This window comes from Muscardinus avellanarius (assembly GCF_963383645.1).
Source record: "Muscardinus avellanarius genome assembly, chromosome: 2".
Lineage (NCBI taxonomy): Eukaryota > Metazoa > Chordata > Mammalia > Rodentia > Gliridae > Muscardinus > Muscardinus avellanarius.
The window spans coordinates 899,368-914,792 of NC_137787.1; the positions used below are offsets into that span (position 1 = coordinate 899,368).

Genomic DNA, 15,425 nt, shown 5'->3' on the forward strand with positions numbered 1-15,425 from the left:
CGGGAAGTGATTAGACGGCTCGGCATGTACCTCCGGAGACGGCCCTGCTGTCTCACTTAGTGTAGGGAGGAAGTGGAGATGCCATAGCTCATAGCTGTGGGCTCGGGCAAAGGCTCTCCCTGGCCCTGGGGTGATGAGAGACGCTGCCCATCCAGGCAGCCTCTTCAGTCTCCTTGAGTGTCCACATTTGCTCCTCTGTCCACTGGGGAGCCACGCCGGGGCTCCTGGGATGGCTTAATGCAAACACACGTGGCTCCGGGCTCCGCGTGGCAGCCTGGGAGGGCGTCCCTGCGTGGACAGTTCTACCCTCTGCTTCCCAATGGCTGGGGCGGGGGACATGGGACGGCCCTGTGTGAAGGCCCTGCAGGCTATAAAGCCGTGCTTTTGAGGCATCTGAATAGCACAGGAAGAGCTCTAATGACATCATGTCAAGTTAAAAATTTAAAAAACGCCAGGCATGGTGGCGCACGCTTGTCATCCCCGCGCTTGGGAGGCGGAGACAGGAGGATCGCGCAGGTTCGAAGCCAGCCGCGCTGGCTTAAGAGACCCTGTTTCCAAATAAAAAGTATAAAACAGGTTTGGGAGTATAGCCCTGAGGTAGAAGGGCTTCCAGAATCCCCAGTACCACCAAAAAATAAATAAATAAATAAATAAATAAAAAAATTTAAAAAACAAGCTGGGCCTGGTGGTGTAAACTTGTACATTTGGGAGGCTGAGACAGGAGGATTGCAGGTTCACGACCAGCCTCAGCTACTTAGTGAGGCCTTATGCAACTCAGTGAGACCCTGTTTCAAAATAAAGAATAAAAAAAAATAGAGTTGGGGCGTAGCTCAGAGGTAGAATGGTTCTGGGTTCAATCCTCAGCACTGGAAAAAAATTAATGTTTTTGAAAAAATTTAAAACAAATTAGTGAGGCCCTTTACAACTTAGTGAGATCCTGTTTCAAAATAAAGAATAAAAATAGGGCTGGGGGTTTGCCTCAGAGGTAGAACACTTCTGGGTTCCATCCCCAGTACTGCAAAAAAAAAAAAAAATTAATAAGCAGTATTCCAAGCATCCCATACTTGGTGTGACCTAGGCCACTGAGTTTGCGCAAGCTGGGTCTCACCTCAGGGTCTCTGTGGGTCATGCATTAGGGGAATAGTTATGTTCTTCTTTATGTTTCTCTGCTGATTACCATTATTTTTTGCAGTCAATTGACAGGATGAGGTTTTGATCAAGCATGGCCCCACATAGGGTGGTGATCCCAGGAGAACGTCTCCTAGGAAGACATGGCTCTTGGCTTGTGAACGTATGCTCTGTGACACCCTGCAGTGACAAAGTTACCTAATGACCCATTTCTCAGAACATATCTGGTCATTAAGCAACACATGATCTATTTGAAAAGTCAGAGTGTTCTGGGAGTCCAAGTAGGCAGAGCACACTGCTTCCGCCAGGCCCCTTCCTGCCCTAGCCACGTCTAGGCAGTCTTACCTCCTCCCCAGGGTCCTGGCCGCCCTCGGGGTGACATTCAGTTCCCAGGGCAGCCCCTCCTGGCTCTGGCCTGAACCCCCTCCACCACCTGACTGTGCTCCCCGCTGCCCTCCGCAGCTCCGTCCTGAGACACCTGGGAAGGTCGGTGCCCCCAACCCCAGCTCCTGCCCAGAGGCTGATGGGACCCTCAGTACCCCCTGCATGTCCCAATCCCCTGGGACGGGCCACAAGGGCAGTGACTTGTGGGGATTTTATGTTCTGTCACAAAAGAGCTGGGTCAGTGTGTGTGTGTGTGTGTGTGTGTGTGTGTGTGTGTGTGTGTGTACACGCGCGCGCACGTGGGCTGGGGAGAGCCAGCCCAGCCCCTCCCCTGCTCGCTCTGGAAGGCCCCACCTTGGCCTTGCCTCTGCAGGGGCCACCTCTGTCCTCTGGCTTTTCAGAACTAGCTGCCGAGCTCTTGGCCTGGCCCACCTCCGCCATGGTCCTGTGGCAGTGCAGAGGCAAGGCTCCCTCACCACTAACCAGGGCGCCGAGGGCCCTGTGAGGCTCCTCTGCCCCCTGCGCTGCAGGCATCAGACTCCAGGCTCTGCTGGAAAGAAGGGATTAGGCAAATACCAGTGTTGCCGTTAGAGAAAGCATCTTTTTCTAAATATATAACTGTATGATAAATAGGTAAAACCTGTGCTGATTTAATTGTTTATTAAAAATCTCAGAGAAAATCTCCTGCATTCCAGAAGCTCTCCATGAGCAGCCGGGGAAGGGAGGGTTCCACGTCACCAGCGGGCCAGCTGGTCACTCCACGGTGGCTTCCTTGGCGCTGAGAGGCCACCCAGGCCCCTCATGACTGGGTGGGCTCCTCTGTGTGCACCGGCCATGTGCTGCCGTGGGCAGGACTTCAGCCCCATCCTGGTCAGGGCCCTGCAGGGACGTGGATAGGAAGGTCGCGCCCTGGGGACACATGGGGCCCCTGACCAGGGTGGAGGTCATTCTGCAGGGCTGCAGTGTGGAGTGGCCTCACAGGAAGCTGCAGACCTGTGCTCTTCTCCCCAGAGCCTGGCCCAACTTCAGGATCCTTCTTAACATGGCCATCAGCCCTCAGGCAGACTGTATAGTGAAGCCTATCTGCCATCTCTAGCCGCTGGTGTAGTGAGGTTAGAATATATGGCAATCCCATTACAAAATCCAGTTGGACAACGGACCCGATACATTGGCCTATTTTAAGTGTGCTGTGATCTTGCAGTGGGCCCGGGGCTGCCACACACAGGTACTTGCTGCCCTGTACCAGAGGGCTTGCAGGGGGCCCGAGGCAGAGGCAGTGCCCCCAGGGACAGCCCGGCCTGGCTGTGCATGCAGGAGTCACCAGGCTGGCTCCTGTCCCAGAGATAGTGGAAACTGCTTCTTACAGTACCACAGAGGCCGCTTGACAGGCCCCTCTGGCCAGCACTAGTGGGGAGACGGGAAAGACAAGAGGTGGCCTCGAAGCCGACCCAAGATGGTGGCCGCGGCCTCCGCTGGATCACCCCAGCATTCCCAGGCTCTGGGGCAACTTCAGATTTCCCACCGGGATACCTCTGGTGGCTGGTGAGTCACGGGACCTGGATCTGAGTCATTTCCAGCCACCTGCCATGGGACAGGCCTGCAGCCCTGGACGCGGGAGCTTCACAGCCTCTGCGCGGGGCGGGGGCTGGCCTCACAGGACATTCTGTTTTTGGCTGCGGTCAGGGAAATGTTCTCCACGTGTTTCCAGAGCTGAGGGCGGGATGCAGCTGTGGCCGAGTAAGCCTGCCTGAGGGGCCTGGCCAGGGCGGCACGTCCGGAGGGAGGGGCGGTCCAAGCCTGGTGTGGGATGGGGAGGCTGCGCCGAGCCTCTGCCACAGGCAGGGTGTGTGTGTGTGGGGAAGCCAGGCAGCGAGTCCAGCCCAGCGAGGGAGGGACTGCCGCCCTGGGAGCCCAGGGGCTGGTGGACAGCTTTGCCAGTGTCTCCTGCGTGGTGCCCATGCCCGCACCACACCTCCTGTTTGGCTTGGCCGGCCTGAGCAGTGTTCAGGACCCCAGTTTTCCTGGAAGCCTGGGGCCCTGGGCCCCTGTCCTTGTGTGTGCAGCAGGGCTCACGGCTTGGCCTTGACGGCCGGGCCAAGCTGGGCCTGTTGCCGACGCTGCACTTCCTGGTCCAGCTGCTCCTTCAGGCTGGCCACCTGGAGACAGGCAGGGTGGGTCAGGTGGGAGGGCACGGGAAGCTGTGCAGAGAGGGTTGGGAGGCTGCAGCCCTTGGCTGCTGAGGGGAGGAGAGCCTGGGGAGAAACACCAGGCGGAGGTGCACCCACAGCCTCCTCCCTCCATCAGGGACACGCCCATGGGCGTCCTGAGGACAGGGAAATACGTGTGGCTTTGCTTATAAAAGGGGCAGTTGTGGACGCCAGCAGGGGTGGTACTGGCACCCGCTTTGCCTCCCCAGGCCTCAGTTTCCCCAGCTCTAAAGTGAGGGTTTAGACAGATGGCTCTAAGGGCCTGCGCTCTGGGCTCCGCGGCTGGCAGCTCAGCCCTGGCTGTCATGTGGTGTGTAGGTACTGGTGTGCAGTGCCTGGGCGGGCCCTGAGCAGGATTTGGCTGCATGCCTTTAGCCACTGGAGCCACGGGTGCCTGCCACTCTCTGGACTGGCTCAGGCCCTGCCCACTGTGTGCAGTAGCGGTGGGCCCAGCCCTTCACACACACAGTGACTGCCCAGCCTCTCAGCACCTCTGAGAAGACTGTCCTTACCACCCTGACAGACAGGCACCCAGAGGGGGAGGCAACCAGCCCGGAGCCCGCGCTCCGCCCTCAGTATGGGTGGATGAACCTAGTCTCTGTGCCCTGGCAGAAGTCCAGAGTGCTTGGCGCTGGGGCCTCTGAGAGGGGTCGCTTGGTGGCCCCTGAGGGTCCTGCGTGTTCCCATCCCTCCTCTGCCCACCAGGGCGGCGGGAGTCCCACCTGCTGCTCCAGTGCCTTCACCCTTCGCTGATGGATCTGTTCCCGGGACTCCGGGGCCTCTGTGGCCTGCAGCTGGGCCTCATGCAGCCGCCTGGCCTCCATAGCCAGGTCTTGCTGGTGCTGGACGGCCAGCCCGCGGGGCTGCCGAGTGTGGGCTCGCTCCAGCTCAGCCACCTGGGCCTGGGGCAAGAACGAGAGCCCTCACTGCCTCTGTTCAGCAGGGCTGCCTGGCCTAATGGCCACGGTCCCTTTGCTGCCCTCTGCCCCTGGCCCAGGACTGGAGTGGCCCCGGGATTAGGATACACACTGAGCCTGGCTGGAGCCCAGGCTGTAGGCCTCCAGGGTGGACTTGGACCTGTTCCCTTTTTAGATGGGCAAGCAAGGTTGGTGCTTGCCCATCTCCTGACAGGGTCTTGTCTGGGAGGGGTGACCAGTGTGGAGTGGGACACTGGGGCCCCTGAGAAGCACAAGGTCAGGTCTTGGACTGGGGGGACACACTTCTGTGTGGGGCCTTACCCTAGGGGCTGCCCAGGGCCTCCTCTGTTCCTGTAGTACTGTGCAGAGCCAGGCCCGGTCCCCACGGGTCCCCCACCCACAGGCCCACCACGCCCAAGGGACTTTGGTGTCTCAGGAGGGCAGGGCACCTGGAGAGAGTGATAGGTGGGACCCATGGATCTTCAGTCCTGGCACCAGCACCGCCCCGGGCCTCGGTGTGGCCCAGGTGCACCCCACTTCTGTCTGGGCTTCGCCTCTGCACCTGTCCTGCGTGAGAGCCAGTCCAGCTACTCTTCCTATGTGTACATGGGCAGCGTGTATGTGCACACGTGAGGCAGGTGCTGGGCCTGCCCCGCAACCTACACTCACCGGGGGTTCACCTGGGTACATCCCATGGCTGCTCAGGACCCAGCCAGCTGCTGCGTCTGTAGCCCCAGCCCCCCTGCGCCCCTCCTGTTCAGCGTCTCACACGTCGTCTGTGGGGTTGGTGGGGAACTTCGGTGTGAGGTCAGGCCTTCCCTCCAAGAACATGGGGTGCCTCTGGGAAGGGCTCTGAGTCCTGGTAACAGGTGGGCTGAGCACTGCCTGCCCCAGGACCACTGGCATCTGAAGCTAGTTTAAGAACAGGGCCAAGCCCCCGCCCCTCTGCCTCAGAAGAAGGTACCTCTCCTCAGGAGCACCCTGGGATCCATACCCCAGGCCTTGCCGGGCTCCTCCAGGCCTCCTGAACTGGGGTGCCTGCATGTCCCCAAGGCCTTCTGCAGGCACAGCAAGCTAGTACAGCCACCCCAGGCCCAAGAAATCAGTGTCCTCAGCATCCCCAGCCTGTGCCCAGAGGCTGCAGGCCTCCCAGAGGACCAGCCCTCAGCCACCCGCCATGACAGATCCTCCTGAGGGCTGCATATTGGGAAACTAGTTTTCCACATGATGGTCATCTGGAATGGACCACGAGTGGGCTCTCGGAGGATGCTTTAGAGTTTGGAAGTTCTCTTGCTGATGGGAGGGCAGCAGCAGAGGCCTCCTGCCCACCGCCCCAGGAGGGCGGGTTGGAAGCAGGGCCTGCTCTCCTGCCCGGCCGCCGCCCCAGCTGTGCGTGCCCCATGCATCGGCCTGCTAGGGCAGGGGCAGTGGCCTGGAGGGCCCACCAGGCCCGGCTCCCTCAGTCTGTGCTGACCTCCGCTGGCTGGGAGGCAGAGCGGGGGTCTCTCAGGGACCCTGACATGTGGTGGGTTGCTTGCATGGGCAAAATTATGGGTCCTGTGGCTGGAGCTTTACAAAAATCAGGACTCTTTCTTCTTCAGGACTCAGAAAAACAAAGCGTTCTCCTCCACTGGAAGAGAGAGTCCGGTTTCTTTAAAACTCCAGTTACACTCTTGGAAGTGCATGTCATAAAGAGAAAAGTGAAATCCAAAATAAATAAACGGCCACATCCGGGTTTCCCCTCCTGAGACACCAATAAAGGGTTTATGGTTTGTGGGCCCTCACAGCTGACCTCCTGGAACTCATTAGCTGTTCCTGCCCTCCCCCACCCGGGCCCCAGGGGCCCACGGCCGGCACCGTGCCCAGCCTGGCTCTGCAGTGCCCTCCGCAGGGTGGAGGTCCCCAGCGCGGGCTGGCCACCCTTCAGGAGCAGTGCTGGGTCCTGGGGACTGGCCCACTGGCCGCCCTCCCGGGTGAGGGCAGGTGGCTGGGGTGGACGAGGGCTGGTGGTCCGGCTCGCCGGCCTTTGTCTCCTGGCCTTGGGAGGGGCCTGTAGTGCCCCCAGCACAAAACCCCTGCCTTCCCACTCTGCAGAGCGGCGTGGAGCCCCAAAGGGCCAGGTGGCCAGCCCAGCAGAGGCTGCCTCCCTGCCCCTGCCCCACCCCAGCTGCCTCCTCTGGAGTCACTGTCCTGCTCTAGGACCCCGTGCACCTCCAGATTGCCCCTGGTCTGACTTAGCACCAAACCCCCGCTCTTTTAATTTTTTATTTCTTTTTAAAAAATTTGAGCTGGGCGTGGTGGTGCACGCTTAATCCCAGCATTTGGGAGGCTGAGACAGGAGGATTACGCAGGTTCAAAGCCAGCCTCAGCTACTTAGTGAGGCCCTTTGAAACTCAGTGGGACTCTGTTTTAAAATAAAGAATAAAATACAGGGCTGGAGATGTTGCTCAGAGGTAGAATGCCCCTGGGTTCCACCCCCAATACCACAAAAAAAAAAAAAAAAAAATTTGAAACAGGGTCTTGTTAAGTTGCTGAGAAGCTGCTAGGTTAGCCTTGAACCTGCGAACCTTTCTTGAGTACTGGGATTACAGGTACGCGCCCCCACACTCAGCTCACCCCTGCCCCCACTTCTGCGGGGTGTGACCCCTGACCTGCACCACACGGGCCTGCGCTGAGCTGAGCTGAGTAATACATGCAAAGGCCAGGGCGACATGAGCTTTTCCTGACCTCCCTGCATGGCCTTCCTGCTGGGACCTCCTCCATGGAGCTGGGTGGTCTCCTCAGAGGGCTCTGAGAGGCGACAGCCTCGGAGGGCCTCACAGAGCACTGGCTGGCTCCACAGGTGTGCCAGGCCTCATGCTCAGGGTAATGCCAGAACCCATTGTGGTCCTCAAGGACAGCCAGGGCAGGCATATGGCGACACCCAGAGGGGCCGCAGCTACCTACAGCGTCCCTGCAGGGCACTCAGCACCTTTTGGGTGACCCTGAGCTTGGAGCCATCCCCACTGGCAGCTCCCTATTCTGTTCCCAGCAGACCCTGCCTGGCCTCCCCGGGGATTGCCCCCTCCCTGCAGCACCCCCACGCTTCACCAAGGACCACCATTTCGCTCCCACTGAAGCCAAGTACTGTGCCAGGCAGGCGCACAGCGCCATGAACTCCCCCTGCAGGCACAGGGCTGCTGTCTGCAGAGCCCTGGCCGCTGCCTGCCCCTGGGCGGGAGGGGGCTGACATGGGCTGGGGATGCCCAAGTCCAGGCATCTCAGGTGTTCAGTTTGAAGCTGGCCCCCACTCAGTGAAGGGAGGCAGTGTCTCCTCCTGGGCCCTCACCTGCTGCGGCCCCTCGGCCTTTGGGCCCCTGTGCTGCAGGGCTTCCGGGCGCTCTTCCAGCCGCCTCCCCTTGTCTGTGCGGCCCTGGCCATGCCACCGGCTCTCCTCCAGGGCCTTGCCATGTGTGTCCAGTTGCTCCTGGGGAGAGGAGACAATGGGCCCTCCTGGGCACACTGGGGCAGGAGCATGGTGGCACAGGCCATCCGCCCAAGTCATCCTGTGGTCTGTATCTCGGGATGTGAATGTGAGAACTCTGCCAAGGACCACATGCCCTGCCTCGACTGGGCCGCTTGTGCTGCATCGCGGCTGTGAAGGAGCGTGACCTTCCGGGAAGCCTCGTCAGCTCGGCCTGGGCAGAGCGGGGGCTCGGGGCCCCTGCTGCGGTCTCAGCAGGCACAGCTGTGGCCCCTCCCTGCCCCCAGACCTTAGGAAGCCATTCCTGCCCCGGGAATGAGGGTCACAGCGGGGGCCACCAGGAGTCCTCTCTGGGAACAAGTCCTGCCCATGGTGATGGCCAGGCAGGCTCCAGCTTTCAAACTCCCCGAGTGGCCAGTCTCCTCTAGGACCTGTGGGCCAGGAAGCACCAGGAACCACAGCTGTCAGAGTCCAGTGCTGGGGTGGAGGGCAGGGGAGCTGAGCCTGGAGCCTCGCAGCTGCCGGGTGGTGAGAGCTGAGGCGGGAGTGACCGAGCCTCCAGTGTCCTGGGCTGGGGAGCGGAGGCCGTGTGGGCTCTGCAGACACTCTCTTATGTCTGACACTTTAGTACGCAATTTAAAAATTTTTTATTTATCCGGGACTGGGGATTGAACCCGGGGGCATTCTACTTCCAAACTGCATCCCCAGTGCACGCCCCCTTTTTATTTTTTACTTTTGAAAAAATTCCAGCAAGTTGTTGAAGGTCTCAATAAATTGCTAAGGCTGGCCTCGAACCTGCAATCCACCTGTCTCTCGGCCTCCCAAGTACTAGGATTACATGTGTGTGCCACCAGGCCTGGCTACATTATTACTTTAAATAAGGAAAAGTTGGGGGACAATGTTTGGATCCAAAATTTCGGTGTTTCACCTCATATATGATGTTGAACGTGGTTATTTTCTCTTGATGTGCATTTTCCAGTAGAAAAGTAGAAGTTTCCTTCACATATGGCTTAAATATTTCATGGTAGTTTTAAGAGGCCCCAAAGCAATGACACGAAGCATCCTGCTCCGCCTGTAACTGTAGTAATTGGACAGTTACAGGAGAATCCCCATGGCTGTGGCCCTTCAGTTCTTGGCGCCAGGGCTGGACAGGATGCAGGAGAGAAGCCTGAGGCTTGCTCGGCCTGAGGGTTAAGTGCTGCAGGAAAGAGGAAGGCCAGCCTTCTCCCCAGGGCTGGTGCCAGGCCCCAGGGAGCCTGAGCAGGGAGGAGCTGGGCTGGTGGGAACGCAGCTCCTGTCTCAGGGTCCCCGGACACGGGCAGGAGGCCATCTCACAGGGTTCTTTGGGGATGAAGGGAAGACAGAGGGTGGCGAGGGGCTGGTGGGGGTGATGTAGACTCTGACTCTGAGGCGCCCCTGAGGGTCTCGCGAAGAGCTTGCCTTGGTGGGTCTGGAACAGTTTCCAGTGCCAAGGGGGTGAAGGGTCCCTTGCTGCCCTCAGGGGCTGAGGAAGATAGACCAGGCTGCCAGCACCCTGTGCCAATGCTCTGGGCCCTTGGCCTGCGGGGCCCAGGTATGATGCCTTTTATCCATGGGTGACATGGATTGATTTAGTCACCATGGGCAAGTACCCTGGGCCCTCAGGACAGCTGAGCCCTCAGAGCAGCCAGGGGACAGGGCTGCTCCGGGGAGCCCTAGGTGCAGAGTGAAGCCCTGACCCTCAGAAGCGGGACTCTGGCCCCCACTGGAGTCCAGGGTCTGGACCACCTCCGGACTCTGCCCATCCACGCACCTCCTCTCCCCTCTGACTAAGCTATGCCCAGCTTTACCTTCAACATTTTCTTGGAAGATTTCAAACATCGACTCCTCCCTGTAAACTGTGTGTCCAGTTTCCCACTAAGTACACCACAAACAAATAGAACCAAACTGGAAAGCAGCAGATAGTCCCAGAACAGAAACAGACCCACCCCGCTGGTCAGAGGGCCATCGAGTGCCCAGGCAGCCTCCAGGGAGCCACACGCCAGAGCGCGCATGCGCAGCCTTCTCTCTCATAAGCCTCGAGCCCAGGAACAGCTAAGAGCAGAAATCCTAGAAGCCTGACGAGAAGGAAGAGCATTCACATTGGAAATCTGTGGGACGCAGACCAAAGTGGGGAAAATGTGGACACCATAGGTGCTTTCACGACCGAAAGGGAAAACCCAAAGGCGGATTGGCCGCTCATTCCCCTCAACAAATTACAGCAACAACAGACAACGAACAAGGGTGCTAATAGAGATGAAAATGGAGATGAATGGATGGGGCAAAAATTAGAGGAGGGACACAAGTTGGGAGGTCAGACGAGGAGAAGAAACAAGAACACGATGAGAACAGGAGCAGGAGGACTACGTAGGCACGAGGTCCAGCTACGTGTGCACGGCAGGCAGGACGAGGGACACGAGGTCCAGCTACGTGTGCACGGCAGGCAGGACGAGGGACACGAGGTCCAGCTACGTGTGCACGGCAGGCAGGACGAGGGACACGAGGTCCAGCTACGTGTGCACGGCAGGCAGGACGAGGGACACGAGGTCCAGCTACGTGTGTACGGCAGGCAGGACCACATAGGCATGAGGTCCAGCTACGTGTACGCCGGGGCAGAACAAGGGACACGAGGTCCAGCTACGTGTGCACGGCAGGCAGGACGAGGGACACGAGGTCCAGCTACGTGTGCACGGCAGGCAGGACAAGGACATGAGGTCCAGCTACGTGTGCACGGCAGGCAGGACCACATAGGCATGAGGTCCAGCTACATGTACACCGGGGCAGAACAAGGGACACGAGGTCCAGCTACGTGTGCACGGCAGGCAGGACGAGGGACACGAGGTCCAGCTACGTGTGCAAGGTAGGCAGGACCACGTAGGCATGAGGTCCAGCTACGTGTACACTGGGGCAGGACAAGGGACAAGAGGTCCAGCTAAGTGTGCACGGCAGGCAGCACCACGATCTGCCGGCCTAACAAAGGAGCATGAAGCAAATGTGTTCAGGAGCACCTAAAGATACACGATGACTTTCTCCAAGTGACACAGCCGTCCACAAGGGACAGAAGACCAAGACCAGCGACAGAGAGGCGGGGAAGGACCGCAAGGTGTGAAGCGGGAAAGGGGCCGCAACGTGCCGTTCAGAGCGGCAGGGAGCTTGCAGGGAGCTCAGTCCACCTTTTGAGACAATGTGAGTCCTGCACGATTTCGGCTGTCCAGGCAGTAGATAGAGAGCACCCAGTCCACTCCATGGCATGTGGTGGTCTGAGAACAAAGAAGCCGGAGCAGGACAGCTCCAGAAGGGATTGAACATTCCCCACAGATGCAAACGCGCGCCACGGAACACGCATGATCGACGCCAGCTGCGGCCCAGCATCCGCGGCGTGGGCCCGAGGCAGGCGGACGCGCCCGGACTTCGCTTCTAGAACCTGGGCCACGGCCCGCTGCAGCAGGAGGGGTGACGGGCTGCCATGAGGGGCGTGGTGTGTGTTTGGGCAGGAGTCCAGGAGGCTGTGAGGCCCTGGAGCCGCTGGGCCGTGACCCTGCGCCAGTGGTGGATAGCACTGGCAGCCTCTCGGAGGGGCGTGAGGAGGGTGTGGGTGACGCTGGGTGGGGGCCAAGCCCGCCCACTCGGAGGCTGGCCAGCGCGGTCCCCATGCTGCGGGCTGGCCGCACTGTTGTCCTACCGGGTTCCAGGAGTAGCCCTGGCAACGGGGAGGGGCTCACTCTCAAACAAGAGTTGTACTGTTTGCATAGCATAGCCTACCATTTAATTAGAAAAATATGGTTTTAATTAACTTTCTCTTGACAAACACGTTGGCTTATGTGAACTGGGGGCGGGGCGGGGTGGGGGGTCCGCGAAGGGGGAGAAGTTGTGTAATGCTTTCTCTGGAGTGTGCCCGCCCAAGGCCTGGCAGAGATGGAGGGCACCAGGCGGCCTGCTGGGGCCCAGCAAAAGCCGGCCTCGGGGGTCTGGCCACGTCCCCAGCCCCCAGCAGCTGGAAGCCCTTGGGCTCTGAGCTGTGCCTGGGGTTGCGGTCAAGAGGGGCGGTCTCCAGGGAGGCTGCAAACCCTGTCCCAGGTGCACACCAGTGACCAACACCTTACAGACCCTGGGAAGCCTCCTCCAAGGCAGACCAGGGCTCCGGGCTCCTGAGGGCACCTGGAGCTAAGACTCCCCTGGGTGGGGGCAGGGACACTCGCCGGAATCACAAGAGGAAAGTGACATTGTACCCACAGACCTCGGCACACTTCACCGAAGACCAGTGACGTCCACAGAGAGCGCTGAATGCAGAGCGAGGGGGTTTGGTGCCGCCCAGAGCAGCCCACGCACCAGGCGAGGAGACCCCAGGGGACACCAGCTCCCGAGCCTGGCTCTCGCTGTGGGCCAGGGGTCCCCAACCCAGCAGGTGAGCGCGGGGCTGTGGGAGACACCCCAGCTCTGCTACCTCACCGGGGATGGAGCCTTGCCCTGTGGATGAGCTTTAAGTGCCAGGGCTGCCTGGCTGCCATAGGATTGTGGAACCTCTCTCTGCCTGTCCTGGGGCTGGACGAGGACACAAACACGCCTCCAGCGGCCCTTCCTCTCTCCACTTTGAACACGATCAGAACTCTCTTCTGTAGAGACACGCATGGGAAAGCATCACACGGGGCGGCAACCTGAGGAGTCGGAGCTCCAGCTGCAAGGAGCCACGGTGGTCCCTGACAGCCCCAGGGTGGGCCGGGGGTGGGGCAGGGGGGCTCAAGAGAAGCACAGGGCGGGAGTTCAGGCCGCGCTCAGGAGGCGGAGGGCCGCAGGACAGAGCTGGGATGAGCTGCTTTTGGAGCGGAGAGAGCACGGCAGGTGTGACTCTGCCACGGAGAGGGCCTGACAAAATTCATGGAAGGAGCCAGTGCCAGTGACGTTTTGGTGGCATTTTTAAATTTCAAAGATGAACAGGTCTTCTGAACACCTCTCCGCCAAGAGTGGTGAGGGGAAATTCCACAGAACTACAAAATCCCACTCTTCACTCCTCTCACGCTCTCTGTGCTGGGGATTGAACCCAGAGACGTTCTATCTCTGAGCTACACCCCAGCTCTATTTTATTTTTTATTATAAAACAAGTTCTCACTAAGTTGCTGAGGCTGTCCTTGAATCTGCGATCTTCCTGTCTCAGCTTTCCAAGTATGGAGATTACACTTGTGCACCCCCATGCCCAGCCCACCCCGACACGTCTTGCACCATCTGAGGGGATGTCCAAGGGCAAAGGGCGAGCCAGGAGTCTAGTGGGAAGCGGCCTCTCCGTGACAGAAGGGGCAGACCGAAGGGCCGCTGGAGCCAAGCGGGGAGGTCCTGTGGTGGCCAGCTGTGTGCCCTGAAGTCACGCTGTGGCCACACCATGGCACACGGCACAGGTGTGTGGTGTGGTGTGCTTGAGGACGCCGGTCCCTACGCTGCATTGACCTGGGACAGACATTCAGGCAGCTCATCTAGCCACATGAGCACTTTTGGCCGGTGGCAGCTGAGCGGGCCATGAGGTTCACGTGAGGTGTGCGGGACTTGGTCCAGGTCCCGCTGCCTCCGCCTGGCTGCTAGAGGCCCACAGTCTGGAGCCAGGAGCCTCCCTACGAGCTGCGTGGTGCTCAGCTGACAACCAGAAAACAGAACCACAGTTCCAGAACCACAAGGAACCAGACCCTGCCAACACCCTGGATGAGCCTGTACTGGCCTTTCCCAGAGCCGCGGTGAGCGGGGCGGTTTGAAGTCGTTTGCCGGGGTGATTTGCCGGCCCACCGAGCCTGGCACTGTGGGTCAGGAGCCCTGGGTACGGCAAAGCCCTGGGAGCTTACCATGGCGCTTAGAGGAAGGGGTGGCAAGGGTCGTAGCGCCTCTCTGGGGGGCAAGTCTGGAGAAGGTCTCCCAGGAATTAAAGACCTCAACCCCCAGGACCCAGGCAGAAGTGGTCGGGAGCGGTGAGACCCTCCACCCTCTGGAGGTGCGTGGGAAGCGGCTCTGGCCCGGCCCTGGGGGAGCCCTGGGCACAGTTACACGACACACTCACCCTCAGCTCTAAAAGTTAAGGCACTCCGAGCCTGCTATCACCCCTGAGCCCAGGGAGCTGACCGAGAAAGGGGCAGAGGGGCCTAGTGAGCGGCCACGAGGAGGGGACTGAAGGCGCCAACCTTATAGACAGGACGAGCGGCGGCCAGGAGGAAGCCCGCGTCACGCGCAGCACACAAGTGGGGCCGATTCCCCAGGAAAGGCGAAGACACGGAAGTCTTGAAACCAGAGCCAGGCAAGAGAATGAAGGCTGAGGACGGAGGTAAGGGCCGAGGCCTGCCAGGGCTGCGGGGCTCAGCCTCAGAAGCAGGGCTCAGGACGAACTGTGTGGGACACCAGGCCATTCTCCGCTGGCAAGCAAGATGGAGAGACCGCGCTCTGCAGAGCGGCACATAGACTGAGCTAAGGACCCTCAGAAAGAGAAGGAAACTGTAGTGGGAACACTGGGCGCGACGCTCCGCGCTGCGACCCGTTCAAGAGATGCGGCGGCCGTGCAATATTCAAGGAAGGTATATGTCCAGGTTGACCGAAAAGGTATATTTCAAAATGTGTAACCTGTAAGCAACACATTCTACTCAGCCGTCCAGGGACCACACATAGGAGGCAGACAGCGAAAAGGGAACTTGAAGCCGGGCGTGGTGGCGCACATTGTAATCCCTGTGCTTGGGAGGCTGAGACAGGAGGATCGCACAGGTTCGAAGTCAGCCTCAGCTACTTAGTGAGACCCTGTTTCCAAATAAAATAGAAAATAGGTCTGGGAGTATAGCCCGGAGGTAGAAAGCCTCTGGGTTCCACCCTCAGTACCCCCCCCCCCACAAAATAATACATACATACATACATAAAAGGGAACTTGGCCAGCCCTGTCAGCCTGGCCCCAACTCCTCAGATCACACCCCCTGGGTGCCTCGCTAGCCCTGCACAGTGCCCGCCCAGGCCCTAGGGCGTGGATCCCCTTTCCTCTGCCCCAACACACGCCTTCTTGTCTAGGACCAGAGGGATCTCCCTGAACCAGAACTCCCCTTGGGAGCCCCTGCCCCTGCTGATGAGGACTTGGTACTCTCTGCCGAGCTCTGTCTTCCCCTCCCCAACAGAGCCCCCCCCCCCCCCCCCGCCACGGCCTCCAAAGGCCAAGTTCGTGTGGACTGAGAGTGAGCCCTGCAGGCAAGGCCTTCAGCGCTGCCTCCGGTCAAGGCCTGGATGGCTGCCCTGGGCCCCAGTGGGCTTTGCCCGGCCCTTGCTCCTGAAGCTCTGAAAGGCCAGCTCTCCCTGTCA

General features: G+C 59.7%; 1 protein-coding gene across 1 annotated transcript in view; it reads right to left on the bottom strand.

Moving 5' to 3' along the window:
- CROCC2 (ciliary rootlet coiled-coil, rootletin family member 2) overlaps positions 1–15,425 on the bottom strand; it is a gene marked incomplete at both ends in the record, with an annotated part of 63,096 nt that overhangs the window by 1,997 nt on the left and 45,674 nt on the right. The window contains 13 exons of the mRNA XM_080720058.1: positions 1,867–1,957; positions 2,251–2,391; positions 3,586–3,668; positions 4,442–4,621; positions 5,408–5,548; positions 6,429–6,623; positions 7,965–8,102; positions 8,426–8,530; positions 11,434–11,578; positions 12,044–12,185; positions 12,351–12,493; positions 12,773–12,964; positions 13,546–13,739. Of these exons, the coding sequence (XP_080576184.1) occupies positions 1,867–1,957; positions 2,251–2,391; positions 3,586–3,668; positions 4,442–4,621; positions 5,408–5,548; positions 6,429–6,623; positions 7,965–8,102; positions 8,426–8,530; positions 11,434–11,578; positions 12,044–12,185; positions 12,351–12,493; positions 12,773–12,964; positions 13,546–13,739 (1,890 nt within the window). The remainder of the gene's footprint in view (positions 1–1,866; positions 1,958–2,250; positions 2,392–3,585; positions 3,669–4,441; positions 4,622–5,407; positions 5,549–6,428; positions 6,624–7,964; positions 8,103–8,425; positions 8,531–11,433; positions 11,579–12,043; positions 12,186–12,350; positions 12,494–12,772; positions 12,965–13,545; positions 13,740–15,425) is intronic.